The 16713-nt window shown below is 38.5% G+C and overlaps 1 protein-coding gene across 1 annotated transcript in view; it reads right to left on the bottom strand.

Moving 5' to 3' along the window:
* The window catches only part of brcc3 (BRCA1/BRCA2-containing complex, subunit 3), a 78674-nt gene that overhangs the window by 57826 nt on the left and 4135 nt on the right, over nucleotides 1-16713 (bottom strand). Inside the window, exons 3-7 of the mRNA XM_067423928.1 lie at nucleotides 15638-15725; nucleotides 15346-15434; nucleotides 15187-15242; nucleotides 11137-11268; nucleotides 10927-10970 (exon numbers count right to left, since the gene is read on the bottom strand). Of these exons, the coding sequence (XP_067280029.1) occupies nucleotides 10927-10970; nucleotides 11137-11268; nucleotides 15187-15242; nucleotides 15346-15434; nucleotides 15638-15725 (409 nt within the window). The remainder of the gene's footprint in view (nucleotides 1-10926; nucleotides 10971-11136; nucleotides 11269-15186; nucleotides 15243-15345; nucleotides 15435-15637; nucleotides 15726-16713) is intronic.

The following is a 16713-nucleotide window of genomic DNA, read 5'->3' as shown; positions in this document are numbered from 1 at the left end:
AAGGACTCAGCTTTCCAACGATATAAGACACTTGATTGTGGACCAAAGGGTTTAGGAGTTATGACCCTTTTTGCGCATTTGGTTGCTGTAGCGCCACCTATTGGCCAATCGGGGTCATACTTTCTGAGGTTCTCCCCAAATTGAGGACTACCATCTGACAAAGTTTCAAAGTTCCACGCTTTACGGTTTGGGCTGCACGATGCGTTTTAGCGGAGAATAATAATAATAATTAAAGCTGCAAGCAGCATTTAGCGGGGTTCAAGCATTTAAGGGCGTTTAAGCACTGAGGCATTAAAGACATTAAGTTTTATTTAGAAAGATTTTAAACACTGAAATAATAGATGGAAAAGTCCATTCACAGCCAATATAGGCAATTTACCATAGGAAATGCATGGTTTTTAAAGCTTTTTAACAGTTAAAGCGCCACCTATAGTCCGATCTCTTTAAAACTTTGCATGCTTCATCAGCATGTCATGCCACATATACCCAACAATTTTCGTGAATTTTTGAGCTTCCCTTTTGGGTTAGCGCCAACTAGTGGCCGATTTCTTTCAAAATTCTTACAGACCTCTAGGACCATGAGTCAAACATGCCCACTGAGTTTCGTTCCGGTCGACCTCCGTTAGCCCCATCTAATAGGTGCTCAAAATTCATTGGCTGATGGCGGCCATGTTTTTTGAGATACACCAATGTCCTCATAGACTTATATAGTACCTTGGGCCAAGACACTGCATACCAAATTTCAGGTCAATCGGACTAGTGGTCGTTGTTTTTTTCACATTATAGCGCCACCAACTGGTCAAATGTCGCGATTTTTTTTATCGAGACCAAAAAATGAGCCCATACACATGTGTACCAAGTTTGGTGAAGATATCTCATTTCCTTCTTAAGTTATAGCCTTTTTAGTAAAATAGGCTCCGCCTACAACATTCTTTTTCTACCCCTTAGCAACCGTAAATCGAAATTTCAACTTTTTCTCAATGAATATTGATATTCAGACTACAGAGAACATTTGGGCACTGGTTTGGTTCCGATTGGGCAAAAATCTAGGGACTAGTTCGCAAAAGTAGGTATTTAACATAATTGCAAATATTGAATTAATGATTTGACTGACAGCAATGGTTCTAGAGGCAAAGTTGTTCAGTATTAGGAGATCTATCACATGATATGCATATTTTGTGGATGGGTGCCACACCACGTGATTACAGAGCCATACAAATCTTTAGCGCCAACTAGTGGCCGATTTCTTTCAAAATTCTTACAGACCTCTAGGGCCAGGAGTCAAACATGCCCATCAAGTTTTGTTCCGATCAGCCTCCGTTAACCTTGTCTTATAGGTGCTCAAACTTCATTGGCCGATAACGGCCATGTTTTTTGAGATACGCCGATGTTCTCATAGACGTACATGGGGCCTTGGACCAAGACACTGCTTTCCCATTTTCAAGTCAATAAGACTAACGGTCAGGTGGTTATACCCCTTTTTATGTTTTTTTCATGTTATAGCGCCACCATGTGGCCAATCGTCGCAATCTTTTTAACGTGACCAAGGACTGAGCCCATAAATATGTGTACCAAGTTTGGTAAAGATATCTCATTTCCTTCTTGAGTTATAGCCTTATTAGTAAAATAGGCTCCGCCCTGAACGTCCATTTTGACGCCCTTTAGCAAACATGAATCGAAATTTCAACTTTTTTTCAATGAATATTGATATTCTGTCTCCAGAGAACATTTCTGCACTGGTTTGGTTCCGATTGGTCAAAAAACCAGGGACTAGTTTGCAAAAGTAGATTTTCGACAAAATTCAAAATGGCGGGAAAATTTGCATACCGGAAATGAATTCGGAGATATACGTTTTGTTCGTCATGGTCTCAGCTTTCCAATGATATAAGACACTTGACCCTTAGGAGCAACGGTTTAGGAGTTATGAGCCCTTTCGCGCTTTTGGTTGCTATAGCGCCACCTATGGGCCAATCTGGCTCATAATTTGATAACCTCTCCTCGATTTTTGGACTACCTGTTGACAAAGTTTGAAGTCTCTAGCATTTACGGTTTGGTCTGCACGATCGCTTTTACGGCAGAAGAATAATAATAATAATAATAATAATAAAAATCAATACAATTACAATAGGTGTTCAGCACTTCGTGCTTGAACCCCTAATAAAAATCAGTACAATTACAATAGGGTTTCAGCACTTCGTGCTTGAACCCCTAATAATAAAAATCAATACAATTACAATAGGTGTTCAGCACTTCGTGCTTGAACCCCTAATAACAAGCAGCATTTAGCGGGGTTCAAGCCTTTAAGGCCTTTTAAGCACATAGGCATTAAAGTCATTAAGTTTTATTTAGCAAGATTTTAAACACTAAAATAATAGATGGAAAAGTCCATTTACAGTCAATATAGGCAATTTAACATAGGAAATGCATGGTTCTTATAGCTTTTTAACAGTTATAGCGCCACCTATAGTCCAATCTCTTTAAAATTTTGCATGCTTCATCAGCATGTCATGCCACATATACCCAACAATTTTCGTGAATTTTTGAGCTTCCCTTTTGGGTTAGCGCCAACTAGTGGCCGATTTCTTTCAAAATTCTTACAGACCTCTAGGACCATGAGTCAAACATGTCCAATGAGTTTCGTTCCGATCGACCTCTGTTAACCCCATCTAATAGGTGCTCAAACTTCATTGGCCGATGGCGGCCATGTTTTTTTAGATACAGCAATGTCCTCATAGACATACATGGTGCCTTGGACCAAGACACTGCCTACCAATTTTCAAGTCAATCGGACTAGTGGTCACGTGGTTATAGCCCTTTTCATGTTTTTTTAACATTATAGCGCCACCAAGTGGTCAATCGTCGCGATATTTTTATCGAGACCAAAGAATGAGCCCATACACATGTGTACCAAGTTTGGTGATGATATCTCATTTCCTTCTTGAGTTATAGCCTTTTTAGTAAAATAGGCTCCGCCCACAACATTCTTTTTCCACCCCTTAGCAACCATGAATCGAAATTTCAACTTTTTCTCAATGAATATTGATATACAGACTACAGAGAACATTTTGCCACTGGTTTGGTTTCGATCGGTCAAAAATCCAGGGACTAGTTCGCAAAAGTAGTTTTTCGACAAAATTCAAAATGGCGGAAAATTTTTCATGACGGAAATGAAATCGGAGATATACGTTTTGTTCGCCAAGGACTCAGCTTTCCAATGATATAAAACACTTGATTGTGGACCAAAGGGTTTAGGAGTTATGACCCTTTTTGCGCATTTGGTTGCTGTAGCGCCACCTATTGGCCAATCGGGGTCATACTTTCTGAGGTTCTCCCCAAATTGAGGACTACCATCTGACAAAGTTTCAAAGTTCCACGCTTTACGGTTTGGGCTGCACGATGCGTTTTAGCGGAGAATAATAATAATAATAAAAATCAGTACAATTACAATAGGGTTTCAGCACTTCGTGCTTGAACCCCTAAATATAGGCAATTTACCATAGGAAATGCATGGCTTTTATAGCTTTTTCACAGTTATAGCGCCACCTATAGTCCGATCTCTTTAAAACTTTACATGCTTCATCAGCATGTCATGCCACATATACCCAACAATTTTCATTAATTTTTGAGCTTCCCTTTTGGGTTAGCGCCAACTAGTGGCTGATTTCTTTCAAAATTCTTACAGACCTCTAGGACCATGAGTCAAACATGTCCACTGAGTTTCGTTCCGATCGACCTCCGTTAACCCCATCTAATAGGTGCTCAAAATTCATTGGCTGATGGCGGCCATGTTTTTTTGAGATACACCAATGTCCTCATAGACTTATAAAGTACCTTGGGCCAAGACACTGCATACCAATTTTCAGGTCAATCGGACTAGTGGTCGTGTGGTTATAGCTATTTTCATGTTTTTTTTCACATTATAGCGCCACCAACTGGTTAAACGTCGTGATTTTTTTTTATCGAGACCAAAGAATGAGCCCATACACATGTGTACCAAGTTTGGTGAAGATATCTCATTTCCTTCTTGAGTTATAGGCTTTTTAGTAAAATAGGCTCCGCCCACAACATTCTTTTTCCACCCCTTAGCAACCATAAAGCGAAATTTCAACTTTTTCTCAATGAATATTGATATTCAGACTACAGAGAACATTTTGGCACTGGTTTGGTTCTGATTGGGGAAAAAACCAGGGACTAGTTCGCAAAAGTAGGTTTTTAACATAATTGCAAATATTGAATTAATGATTTGATTGACAGCAATGGTTCTAGAGGCAAAGTTGTTCAGCATGAGGAGATCTATCACATGATATGCATATTTTGTGGATGGGTGCCACACCACGTTATTACAGAGCCATAAAAGTCGTTAGCGCCAACTAGTGGCCGATTTCTTTCAAAATTCTTACAGACCTCTAGGGCCATGAGTCAAACATGCCCATCAAGTTTTGTTCCGATCACCCTCCGTTAACCTTGTCTTATAGGTGCTCAAATTTCATTGGCCGATAGCGGCCATGTTTTTTGAGATACGCCGATGTTCTCATAGACATACATGGGGCCTTGGACCAAGACAACGCTTGCCCATTTTCAGGTGAATCGGACTAGCAGTCGCGTGGTTATAGCTATTTTCATGTTTTTTTCACATTATAGCGCCACCAAGTGGCCAATCATCGCGATTTTTTTATCGTGACCTCAAATTGAGCCCATACACATGTGTACCAAGTTTGGTGAAGATATCTCATTTCATTTTTGAGTTATAGTCTTTTTAGTGAAATAGGCTCCGCCCTGAGCGTCCATTTTGAATGCCCTTATCTTCCGTGAATCGAAATTTCAACTTTTTGTCAATGAATATTGATAATCAGACTTCAGACAACATTTCTGCACAGGTTTGGTTCCAATTGGTCAAAAAACCAGGGACTAGTTCGCAAAAGTAGGTTTTTGACAAAATTCAAAATGGCGGAAAATTTTTAATGACGGAAATGAAATCGGAGATATACGTTTTGTTCGTCATGGTCTCAGCTTTCCAATGATATAAGACACTTGACCCTTAGGAGCAACGGTTTAGGAGTTATGAGCCCTTTCGCGCTTTTGGTTGCTATAGCGCCACCTATGGGCCAATCTGGCTCATAATTTGATAACCTCTCCTCGATTTTTGTACTACCTATTGGCCAAGTTTCAAGTTTCTAGCCCTTACGGTTTGGTCTGCACGATGCGTTTTTCGGCTGAATAATAATAATAATAATAATTAAAGCTGCAAGCAGCATTTGAGCGGGGTTCAAGCATTTAAGGGCGTTTAAGCACTGAGGCATTAAAGACATTAAGTTTTATTTAGAAAGATTTTAAACACTGAAATAATAGATGGAAAAGTCCATTCACAGCCAATATAGGCAATTTACCATAGGAAATGCATGGTTTTTAAAGCTTTTTAACAGTTATAGCGCCACCTATAGTCCGATCTCTTTAAAACTTTGCATGCTTCATCAGCATGTCATGCCACATATACCCAACAATTTTTGTGAATTTTTGAGCTTCCCTTTTGGGTTAGCGCCAACTAGTGGCCGATTTCTTTCAAAATTCTTACAGACCTCTAGGACCATGAGTCAAACATGCCCACTGAGTTTCGTTCCGATCGACCTCCGTTAGCCCCATCTAATAGGTGCTCAAAATTCATTGGCTGATGGCGGCCATGTTTTTTGAGATACACCAATGTCCTCATAGACTTATATAGTAACTTGGGCCAAGACACTGCATACCAAATTTCAGGTCAATCGGACTAGTGGTCGTTGTTTTTTTCACATTATAGCGCCACCAACTGGTCAAATGTCGCGATTTTTTTATCGAGACCAAAAAATGAGCCCGTACACATTTGTACCAAGTTTGGTGAAGATATCTCATTTCCTTCTTAAGTTATAGCCTTTTTAGTAAAATAGGCTCCGCCTACAACATTCTTTTTCCACCCCTTAGCAACCGTAAATCGAAATTTCAACTTTTTCTCAATGAATATTGATATTCAGACTACAGAGAACATTTTGGCACTGGTTTGGTTCCGATTGGGGAAAAAACCAGGGACTAGTTCGCAAAAGTAAGTATTTAACATAATTGCAAATATTGAATTAATGATTTGACTGACAGCAATGGTTCTAGAGGCAAAGTTGTTCAGTATGAGGAGATCTATCACATGATATGCATATTTTGTGGATGGGTGCCACACCACGTGTTTACAGAGCCATACAAATCTTTAGCGCCAACTAGTGGCCGATGTCTTTCAAAATTCTTACAGACCTCTAGGGCCAGGAGTCAAACATGCCCATCAAGTTTTGTTCCGATCAGCCTCCGTTAACCTTGTCTTATAGGTGCTCAAACTTCATTGGCCGATAGCGGCCATGTTTTTTGAGATACGCCGATGTTCTCATAGACGTACATGGGGCCTTGGACCAAGACACTGCTTTCCCATTTTCAAGTCAATAAGACTAACGTTCAGGTGGTTATACCCCTTTTTATGTTTTTTTCATGTTATAGCGCCACCATGTGGCCAATCGTCGCGATCTTTTTAACGTGACCAAGGACTGAGCCCATAAATATGTGTACCAAGTTTGGTAAAGATATCTCATTTCCTTCTTGAGTTATAGCCTTATTAGTAAAATAGGCTCCGCCCTGAACGTCCATTTTGACGCCCTTTAGCAAACATGAATCGAAATTTCAACTTTTTTTCAATGAATATTGATATTCTGTCTCCAGAGAACATTTCTGCACTGGTTTGGTTCCGATTGGTCAAAAAACCAGGGACTAGTTCGCAAAAGTAGATTTTCGACAAAATTCAAAATGGCGGACAAATTTTCATGACGGAAATGAAATTGGAGATATACGTTTTGTTCGTCATGGTCTCAGCTTTCCAATGATATAAGACACTTGACCCTTAGGAGCAACGGTTTAGGAGTTATGAGCCCTTTCGCGCTTTTGGTTGCTATAGCGCCACCTATGGGCCAATCTGGCTCATAATTTGATAACCTCTCCTCGATTTTTGGACTACCTGTTGACAAAGTTTGAAGTCTCTAGCATTTACGGTTTGGTCTGCACGATCGCTTTTACGGCAGAAGAATAATAATAATAATAATAATAATAATAATAATAATAAAAATCAATACAATTACAATAGGGTTTCAGCACTTCGTGCTTGAACCCCTAATAATAATAAAAATCAGTACAAATACAATAGGTGTTCAGCACTTCGTGCTTGAACCCCTAATAATAAAAATCGGTACAATTACAATAGGGTTTCAGCATTTCATGCTTGAACCCCTAAAAATCAATACAATTACAATAGGGTTTCAGCACTTCGTGCTTGAACCCCTAATAATAAAAATCAGTACAAATACAATAGGTGTTCAGCACTTCGTGCTTGAACCCCTAAAAATCAGTACAAATACAATAGGTGTTCAGCACTTCGTGCTTGAACCCCTAATAAAAATCAGTACAAATACAATAGGTGTTCAGCACTTCGTGCTTGAACCCCTAATTAAAGGTGGCGTGAACTCCGTGTTTTGAAGGGGGTTTTTTTCAGCTTTTTTTCTGCTGGACAGGTAAGACATTTCAATGGTTGAATTATGCTATGTAACAGTAGCACACCTGTTTGCTTAATTCATGCAGTTAAGGAGTTTTCCTTTGTTGTGCCTTTCTGGTTTTGCTAAGTGCATTATGGTAACATCAGTTATTTTGTGCTTGCTGTGAAAGGGAGCTTCACCTCTACTCCACATTAATGTGTTGGTATATGACAATTAGAAATTAGACTGCACAGAAACGGAAATTATACTACAGGTAGCCCTAATACACATTAAATGCAGTCACGCAACCCTGATAACATTAAAAGTTTGAAAAAGTATAATTTGCAGTTTGACATGATATGATATACTATTTATAATATGATTTATAATATACCATTGAAAATACATAGAGGGTGAGGGTGAGGACGGCGGTCGCCATGTTGCTCCTCCATCTTGAAAGTACATTTGCCAAAGAGGGACATACCCGTAAATTCAAGCTTTGCTTTTCGCGTTTTTACACTCGATGGCACTGTTTTGAATGTGAAGAGGAGGATTGCTTGAGGCTGCTATATGATGATGGAGGATCACTCTTAAGCCCCTTTCACACTGCACGTCGGACCCGCAATATTCCCGGAACATTGCCGGGTCGCCTTCTGTGTGAAAGCAACCACGTCCCGGAATTGATTACCGAATTCGACCCGGGTCGGGGACCTAGTAACATTGCGGGATATGTATCAGAGTCGCCAAGGAAGCGGAAAAGAGAATTAAGACGGCAACGCAACAGGCAAATCAACAAGACAAAAGTAAATATTGGAGTGGCCTTTCCAAGATGGAAAGAGCTCATGAGGAGCAACGATTTTAAAAAGAATGCCGACGTTGCCTGCTTTCTTCTCGACAGGTAATATTAATTCAGCCTATTTGTGTATATTGGAAGTTTTATTGTTGCTTGGCTAATTATATCATGGTGTGCTGTGCATAACACTAGAACGACGTCTAGGATAGTTTTCCTCGCGTCAATGATGAAAAAGTATTGTTTACCTTATAACATAAATCCGTGTTCTATGATGGATAACATGAGATTAATATTTTAATTGCATTATAATTTGTTTGCCTTACACTAGTGCTGTCGTACAATATACAGAATAACGATAGCACTGATAAAAGTTACTTTACTAAGATTAGCTTGCATTCGTCTGGGAACCTGATAGCTGATGTTAGCAATGACATGGTAAAAAATAACGAAAACGTAAAACTATTATTTATTTTACATAGATTAATTTGATCATAGATCATTTGGCAAATTAAATAACTGCAAATTATAATAGTTTGCAAAAGTAACCTCATCACTTGAAGCAACACTCACCGAAGAGGTCGAACTGGAAGCCATGACTAAATCGGCCACCGTAGGAGTTGAAACGAAATCGAAATTGAGAGGAACAGAAACTATTATTCACTGGATGGTCATATACCTTTTCACCACTAGATGGGGGAAAATATCACACGGTGTAGCTTTAAGTAAAGATAACTCAACCTGTGGACTATAGGCTACAAACACCCCAAAGCAACATTTGCTGTCAACCGATTCAGCCCCACAAAGCTGCGGACAGCGGATCATCCCAGAAGATGATGTCCTGCACAGGTCTTACCAGGGTCTCTATTGTGCATTATACCCCATCCCAGTCCAGCTCCATCAGATTCTCCCGCTCAGCTCAATGAAAGTGTAGAAAAGTGTTTTTTGTTTTTGTTTTAGCTGTTAATTTAAATTTCTGTTGTTTCTGATTTCAAACTTAAGTTATATTGTAGATCTATAAATAGGCTGTTTGTAAAAAGAACTAATGGGTTAGTTCACCCAAAAATTTAATTTATGTCATTAATGACTCACCCTAATGTCGTTCCACACCCGTAAGACCTTCGTTCATCATCGGAACACAGTTTAAGATATTTTATATTTTAGTCCAAGAGCATAATGCAGTCAATGCACACTTTACTGTCCATGTCCAGAAAGCTAATTAAAACATCATCAAAGTAGTCCATATGTGACATCAGTTGGTTGATTAGAGTCTCTTGAAGCATCGAAAACACATTTTGGTCCAAAAATATCAAAAACTACGATTTTATTCAGCATTGTCTTCTCCTCCATGTGCCTCCAAAAAGAATCAAATGGTTAATGAATCAGTGAATCGATCAAAGATTCGGGTCGCCAATGTCACGTGATGCTGAAATCAAGAAGACAAGAGAATAAAGAGAGGAGAAGACAATGCTGAATAAAATCGTAGTTTTTGATTTTTTTTGGACCAAAATGTATTTTCGATACTTCAAGAGACTCTAATCAACCAACTGATGTCACATGTTGCTTATGCTTCCATCTGCTGTACCCTTCCTTTGCCTGAGAAACGGAAAGTGCATTTAATAGCCTTCACACAGCCTTCGCCGCGCCGCTGTGATGCAATCGCACTTCAAATGTGGCCTACAGAGGTGAAGCCTTCACATTCAGACTGCCTTAGTAGTACCGCTATGACGTAATCTCACTTTAAATACGACCTTCGAAGTGCACGCCCTTCACTTTGGGTAACAGCTATTGATTTATTCAGTAACAGGGGCTTTATTTATGAATGGGTCATTGAATCATTGACGGCAGTAATGTAATGTGATTTGCTAAGGCAGCATACTCTGCAGGCCTGTCATATGCTCGCTTCTTGTGTGGAGGCAGTCAGTTTGACCGTAAAAGATGAAGTAATTTTTATTGGGTGTCATGTATTTGAACTTTTACGGCACTACCATTTTAACTGTTAGAAATACATGCTTGGTTTAAATGTTATTTTAAGTTGGGCTAGAATTAAATGAATGGCAAAACTTAGCCTTTTGTTCACGTACCACGTCTGTCACCTCACGCACCAGTTTGAGAACCACGGATCTATGCAATCTGCATATGCAATTCAAAAGTCTATATATTTAACAATCTAAAGCTATTTCACACAAAAAAAAATATTTTCACACATTAATTTGTGTGCAAAGACCACAAAAAAATCTAGTGTACTCATGATGACAAATCAGCTCTGATTTTATTTACCCAAAATCGCTATAAGTAGGCTTAAAAAGGCATAAAAAGGCTTAATCCTATAGACTAAATTGCATGTTTGAGCTATTTTAACTGAAAGCAACTTGACATATTTTAAAATATATCAGTGCCATTGTTTTGTCTCAAAATCCAAACCAGTGTGATTATTTTCTACGGCACGATTATAAAAGCTACTTTAATGTCCTAACTGAAGGCCTAATCCTGACTTCTGCTAAGCCCTCTCTGTGAAACCAGAATTAGCAATATTAAATTGCTGCTATATAGGAACTATTATTTCTTTCATGAAATACAAAGTAGATTTTATAATTGCATTACCTGATCCATTATGTATCTTTGTGATTGGATCCAGATGAGTTAAACTGAAAAAAGGAAATTGGGGAGATAGAAAAAAATAATGAGGTCCTAGGCAACCATTTATTATGTAAACTAATCTAAAATATAGCTACAAGGAAATGCAGCCATTACATTTTTTTTTTTAAAGTAATATGAAATAAGGAAATTAATAACTTGGGTAATAGCCTATACCTGTGAATCCTTCTGTATGTATCCTGTTCTTCTTGACAGAGAATTCTGGGCAGTTCCACGGCAGATTCCAGACATACTTTTCCAATGGCTTCATGTGGGACTACATGGATTGGGATCTCAATCCGCTCATATCTTGTCATAAGAGAGGAATGTCATTTTTCTATATGAATAAACAAAAACACTGCACAAAATACTTTTTCCTTGCACACTACAAAAGGCGCCAATAGCTCTGTATTAGCTCTATCAAGTTTGTGAACCGGTTAAACAATTATTAAAATATTTAGAGTTCAGATAATTAAAACATACACTAGTCAAGTGTGGACATGCATGAATTTGTGTTTTTGTTTATGGAATTAAAGGTAATATCTTAAAGGGTTAGTTCACGAAACAAATGTAAATTCTTTGATTAATTACTCACCCTTTCATGTCATTCCAAACCTGTAAGACTGTCGTTCATCTATTTTTGATGAATGCAACTGAGACATTGACGCTTCAAAAAGTTCATAAAGAGATCATAAAACCAATCCATATGAATTGAGTGGTTTAGCCTAAAAACATTTTGAAGATAAATGATCGCTTCATAAGATGATCAGATTGAATTTAGGCTTTTATTCACATATAAACATTAATCAACTCAAACGGAAGCTCAACCATGTTCGCTTGACATCCGAGAATCAATAAGGTTTGTTCTTATGTGTCATTATTCTCATTACACAGCTTCCGTAATTACCTATGAAGCCGTTTCACACATACTCCATCTGCAGTGCGTGTGCGGTGTGTTGCGTTGCGTATGCTGTGCAGGAGCCCCACGCCCTGTTGTGTTTTCACATATGTTGCGTTTGCAGTCCGCAACTGATCCGCTGTTGCATACCACAAACACAGCATTTGTTCATCATTTTTTATTTAAAATCCTAGCCTACTACATTTAAACAATATTTTATTCAATTCATTAATTCATATTTATATAGCCTATACTTTAGATTTAGCTCACACAAGTGGCAAAACATTTAAACATAGGTAATAGCCTAAAATCTCAAACATATTAAATTAGAAACTTACAATAGGCTTTTCATAAACATCCAACTCTCGTCTTTTCTTTCGTTTTTAAACCCTTTTAAAAGAAATCCTGCAGGTCATAAAGAACTTTAGAACTGCTTTCCACCTCCAAGAAAGGACGAGTGCTCTCCATTAAGGCACTTTTTTCTACATAAATGCCAGGTAAGGTGTCGTTTTTCTTGCTTTACTTGAGAAAAAAGCCATGTGTTCACTTTATCACTTTAATGCAGCAGTGCAGCACAGCAAAAAATCGACTCGGTACGAAAACGATCGTCGCACTGCTGCAGACGCACCGCTCCTGGAACGGACTGACGGACGCATCCGCGTGCAGTGTGAAAGCTGTAAGCCGTTAACATGGGTACGGAAAAAAATATGCACCGCATACACACTGCAGATGGAGTATGTGTGAAACAGGTGTGAGATTTATTCTTGTGCATCAGTCTGGTTTGTTGAGCCATTTATGTTCGCTGTTCAATGTTTATACGTTTTTATAGATATAAATTTGTGTTTTGAAGATGAAATGAGTGTCTTACAGGTTTGGAACGTGAATTTCAAGGTCAAGGAATTTTTTATTTTTAAACGAACTAATCCTTTAAAGGCTTATGTTTGAATGCTATAAATATAAATTATAAATTATATAAATTATATATACAGTGCGTGCAGAATTATTCAAATTATTAATTAAAATGTGCCTGGAAAAATATATATAATCAGAAAACCAATGTGCCTGCCTAAAAATGTATGTATGCATGTATGTACAGTAGGTACGGAAAGTATTCAGACCCATTACATTTTTCACTCTGTGTTATATTGCAGCCATTTGCTAAAATATTTTTTTTTTTTTTTTTTGGGGGGGGGGGGGAACACTCAGTTTCAGTCAATCTCATGTCAATCTTGAGTACCTATAGAGTAGTATTGCATCCTTCATATCTCCAAAAAGTCTTTAGTTTTATTATATTTATAAAAGAAATATAGGCTGTACCGAGTCTTTCCGAAAAAAACGATCGCCTGGAGGCATATCGTGTGGGCGGAGCTAAAGAATGACGAGCGTGCACAAAGCGGTAACGTCCTCAAGCATGGAGAAGAAAAAGCTACCCAGATTCAACTAATACAGATATGATCCAGAATCAGATCCGGAGGATGAAATAAATTTAACAAGAGAAGCAACAACAGCAGGACGTCCGTCTCTGTGGTATGTTCTGTATTTAGTGGCCTGTCAACATTTGTGTGGGTTTACTCGCAGTTTATGAGGACATGATTTGGTTTATGGACTACTGTATTCGACTAAACATTAGCAGTAGCAAGCAAAACGGTTTTGCACGTCAGAATAGTGTAACGTCATACATAGAACAACAATGGAGTAACCGTTAGCACATTTGAATGACGAAGCACGCTTTGTGAGAGCGTCCCCTAGGTTTATGTTTGAGTGGTTTTACAATAAATAAACACCTATAGTGGTCAACTAAACAAATGTACTTAAACACACACCATAGATCGCATGCTCCATTGATAAATTTTATCAACGTTATACACGATCGTGTTGTTTACTGACCCCCCCCCCCCCCGGAAAAAAAAACAGAATTATTGACATTTTTGCAGATTTATGCAAAAAACTGATTAAAAAAAAACTGATTTCTTCTGATTATAATTGAGACTATTCTACACCTTCATTTGAGTCCAGCTGTGTTTGATTATACTGACTGGACTTGATTAGAAAAGCCACACACCTGTCTATATAAGACCTCACAGCTCATAGTGCATGTCAGAGCAAATGAGAATCATGATGTCAAAGGAACTGCCTGAAGAGCTCAGAGACAGAATTGTGACAAGACAATTCTGAAAACATTGTGCTGCACTTAAGGTTCCTAAGAGCACAGTGGCCTCCATAATCCTTAAATGGAAGATGTTTGGGATAACCAGAACCCTTCCTAGAGCTGCCCATCTGGCCAAATTGAGCTATCGAGGGAGAAGAGCCTTGGTGAGAGAAGAAGTAACAAGTCAAGTAAAAGCTCTGCTAAAAAGGTGGGTTTTAAGACCACGCTTAAAAGCATTTATAGTCTGTGGAGTCCGCAGGTGGTCAGGGAGAGCATTCCACAGACTGGGGGCTGCAGAGCAGAAGGCCCGATCTCCCATAATACGGAGATTGGCTGTGGGAGTTTTAAGGCGATACAGCGAAACAGAGCGGAGGTTACGAGTGGCTGTTTGTGTGGTGAGGAGTTCCTTAAGATAGGAGGGAGCATCACCATGGATGCACTGGTGCGTAAGGAGAGAGATCTTGTACTCGATCCTGAACGACACAGGAAGCCAGTGGAGTGATTTTAGAATGGGGGTGATATGGTCGTATTTGCGCACCCTCATGAGGATCCTAGCAGCACTGTTCTGAATACACTGCAGCCTCTGGAGATTTTTGCTAGGGATGCCGATAAGGAGCGCATTGCATTAGTCCAGCCTTGAGGAGATAAAGGCGTGGACAAGCTTCTCCTCATCTGCCAGTGATAGAATGGGACGAAGTTTGGCAATGTTTCTGAGGTGGAAGAAGGAGGTCTTACACAGGTGGCTATCCACCAACATTTACAATCCAACCTGACAGAACTTCAGAGGATCTGCAAGGAGGAATGACAGAGGATCCCCAAATCCAGGTGTGAAAAACCTGTTGCATCTTTCCCAAAAATACTCATGGCTGTATTAGATCAAAAGGGTGCTTCTACTAAATACTAAGCAAAGGGTCTGAATACTTAGGACCATGTGATATTTCAGTTTTTTCTTATTAATAAATCTGTAAAAATGTAAACAATTCTATGTTTTTACTGTGTGTACATTCATGAGAAAAAAAAATAACTTAAATACTTTTAGCAAATGGCTGCAATTTAACAAAGCATGAAAAATGTAAGGGGGTCTGAATACTTTCCGTGCCCACTATTCCATGCCCACTTCCGTGCATTAATTTATATAAATAATGAATGCGCTTTTTAAAATAAAAGGAAGTTGATTTACTCTGAGCCTTTCTGGGCCTGTACTGACTGGAAACAGGTATACAAAACTCTCCCAGTCTAAAAGAGAAACAGAAAGAACAGTCAAGGTAAAAATTGTGGCAATGAAATTAAAACCTTTCAGAATTTCTGGACTCCTTACAAGATAGAGTGCTTAACATACCTTTGTGTTTTTATCTTCAATAAAGCATGAAAAGATTAGTCCAACAAAACCCTGATCCATCATCTGATACATTGCTTGAGTCCTAACATCTGTATAATGCAAAGATTAAATCAAATTAAAAGAAATAAAAGGAATATATTAATTATTTAATGCATTCATGACTATATATATATATATATATATATATATATATATATATATATATATATATATATGATTATATATATATATATATATATATATATATATATATATATATATATATATATATATATATATATATGATACTAACCAACATGTGATGGCCACACAGTGATGTGTGGATGAGAGTGGTACCAGCCCACAACCCTCATGGGACGTCCTGTCATCTCAGCCAACCTGTGCCTCATATTAAGAAAATATACTAGACCAGTATTGTGCATAAAGGGGTAGTTCATAGTATGATAAGTTGGCTATAATTAAACCACTTATTAAAAAACCGCAACTTGATCCTAAAGAATTAGTCAATTAAAGGCCAATCTTGAATCTACCGTTTCTATCAAAAATACTAGAAAAGGCTGTGTCTTCACAATTATGTTCCTTTTTAGAAAGTTATGGTATATGTGAGGATTTCCAGTCAGGATTTAGACTGTATCATAGTACTGAGACTGCTCTAATTAGAGTTACAAATGATTTACTCTTATCATCTGATCATGGTTGTATCTCTCTATTAGTGTTACTCGATCTTAGCGCTGTATTCGATACTATCGATCACAATATTCTTCTGAATAGAATCGAAAATGATGTTGGCATTAGTGGAACTGCTTTGGCATGGTTCAAATCGTACTTATCTGACCGTTATCAGTTTGTAGCAGTAAATGAAGAGATGTCACACTGATCACAAGTTCAGTATGGAGTACCGCAAGGCTCAGTGTTAGGACCGCTGCTCTTCACCCGGTATATGCTACCACTGGGAGATATCATTAAAGGGGGGGTGAAATGCTGTTTCATGCATACTGATCTTTTTACACTGTTAAAGACTTGGAATCCCATACTAAACATAGACAAAGTTTCAAAAGTTAAGGTGGACGTTTGATGGGAGTATTTCTTTGTCAAAAATACTACTTCCGGTTAGTCATAAGTTTCGGCAAGTTTTTTGAGATCATGCGTCCCCTTTGACGTTAACGGGGGCGGAATTTCCTTGTATGGGCCTTACGGACAATTCTACCGGAAGCGCGTGAGAGAGAGCGAGGGAGAGAGCGAAAGCAACAGGCTACGCCCATCAAAGCGCTGGCTTGTAGGATGCTAAACAGGTGATATAACCAGTAGCTACTGACTTACCCACTGATAGGCCGGCGGTCGATCTGTATTAGCACTTTCCTCACGCGA

This window comes from Pseudorasbora parva, chromosome 18 (genome assembly GCF_024679245.1).
Source record: "Pseudorasbora parva isolate DD20220531a chromosome 18, ASM2467924v1, whole genome shotgun sequence".
NCBI classification, from domain to species: Eukaryota; Metazoa; Chordata; class Actinopteri; order Cypriniformes; family Gobionidae; genus Pseudorasbora; species Pseudorasbora parva.
Note: the sequence above shows the minus strand (reverse complement) of the source record. Positions and strands in the feature narration are given on the sequence as shown.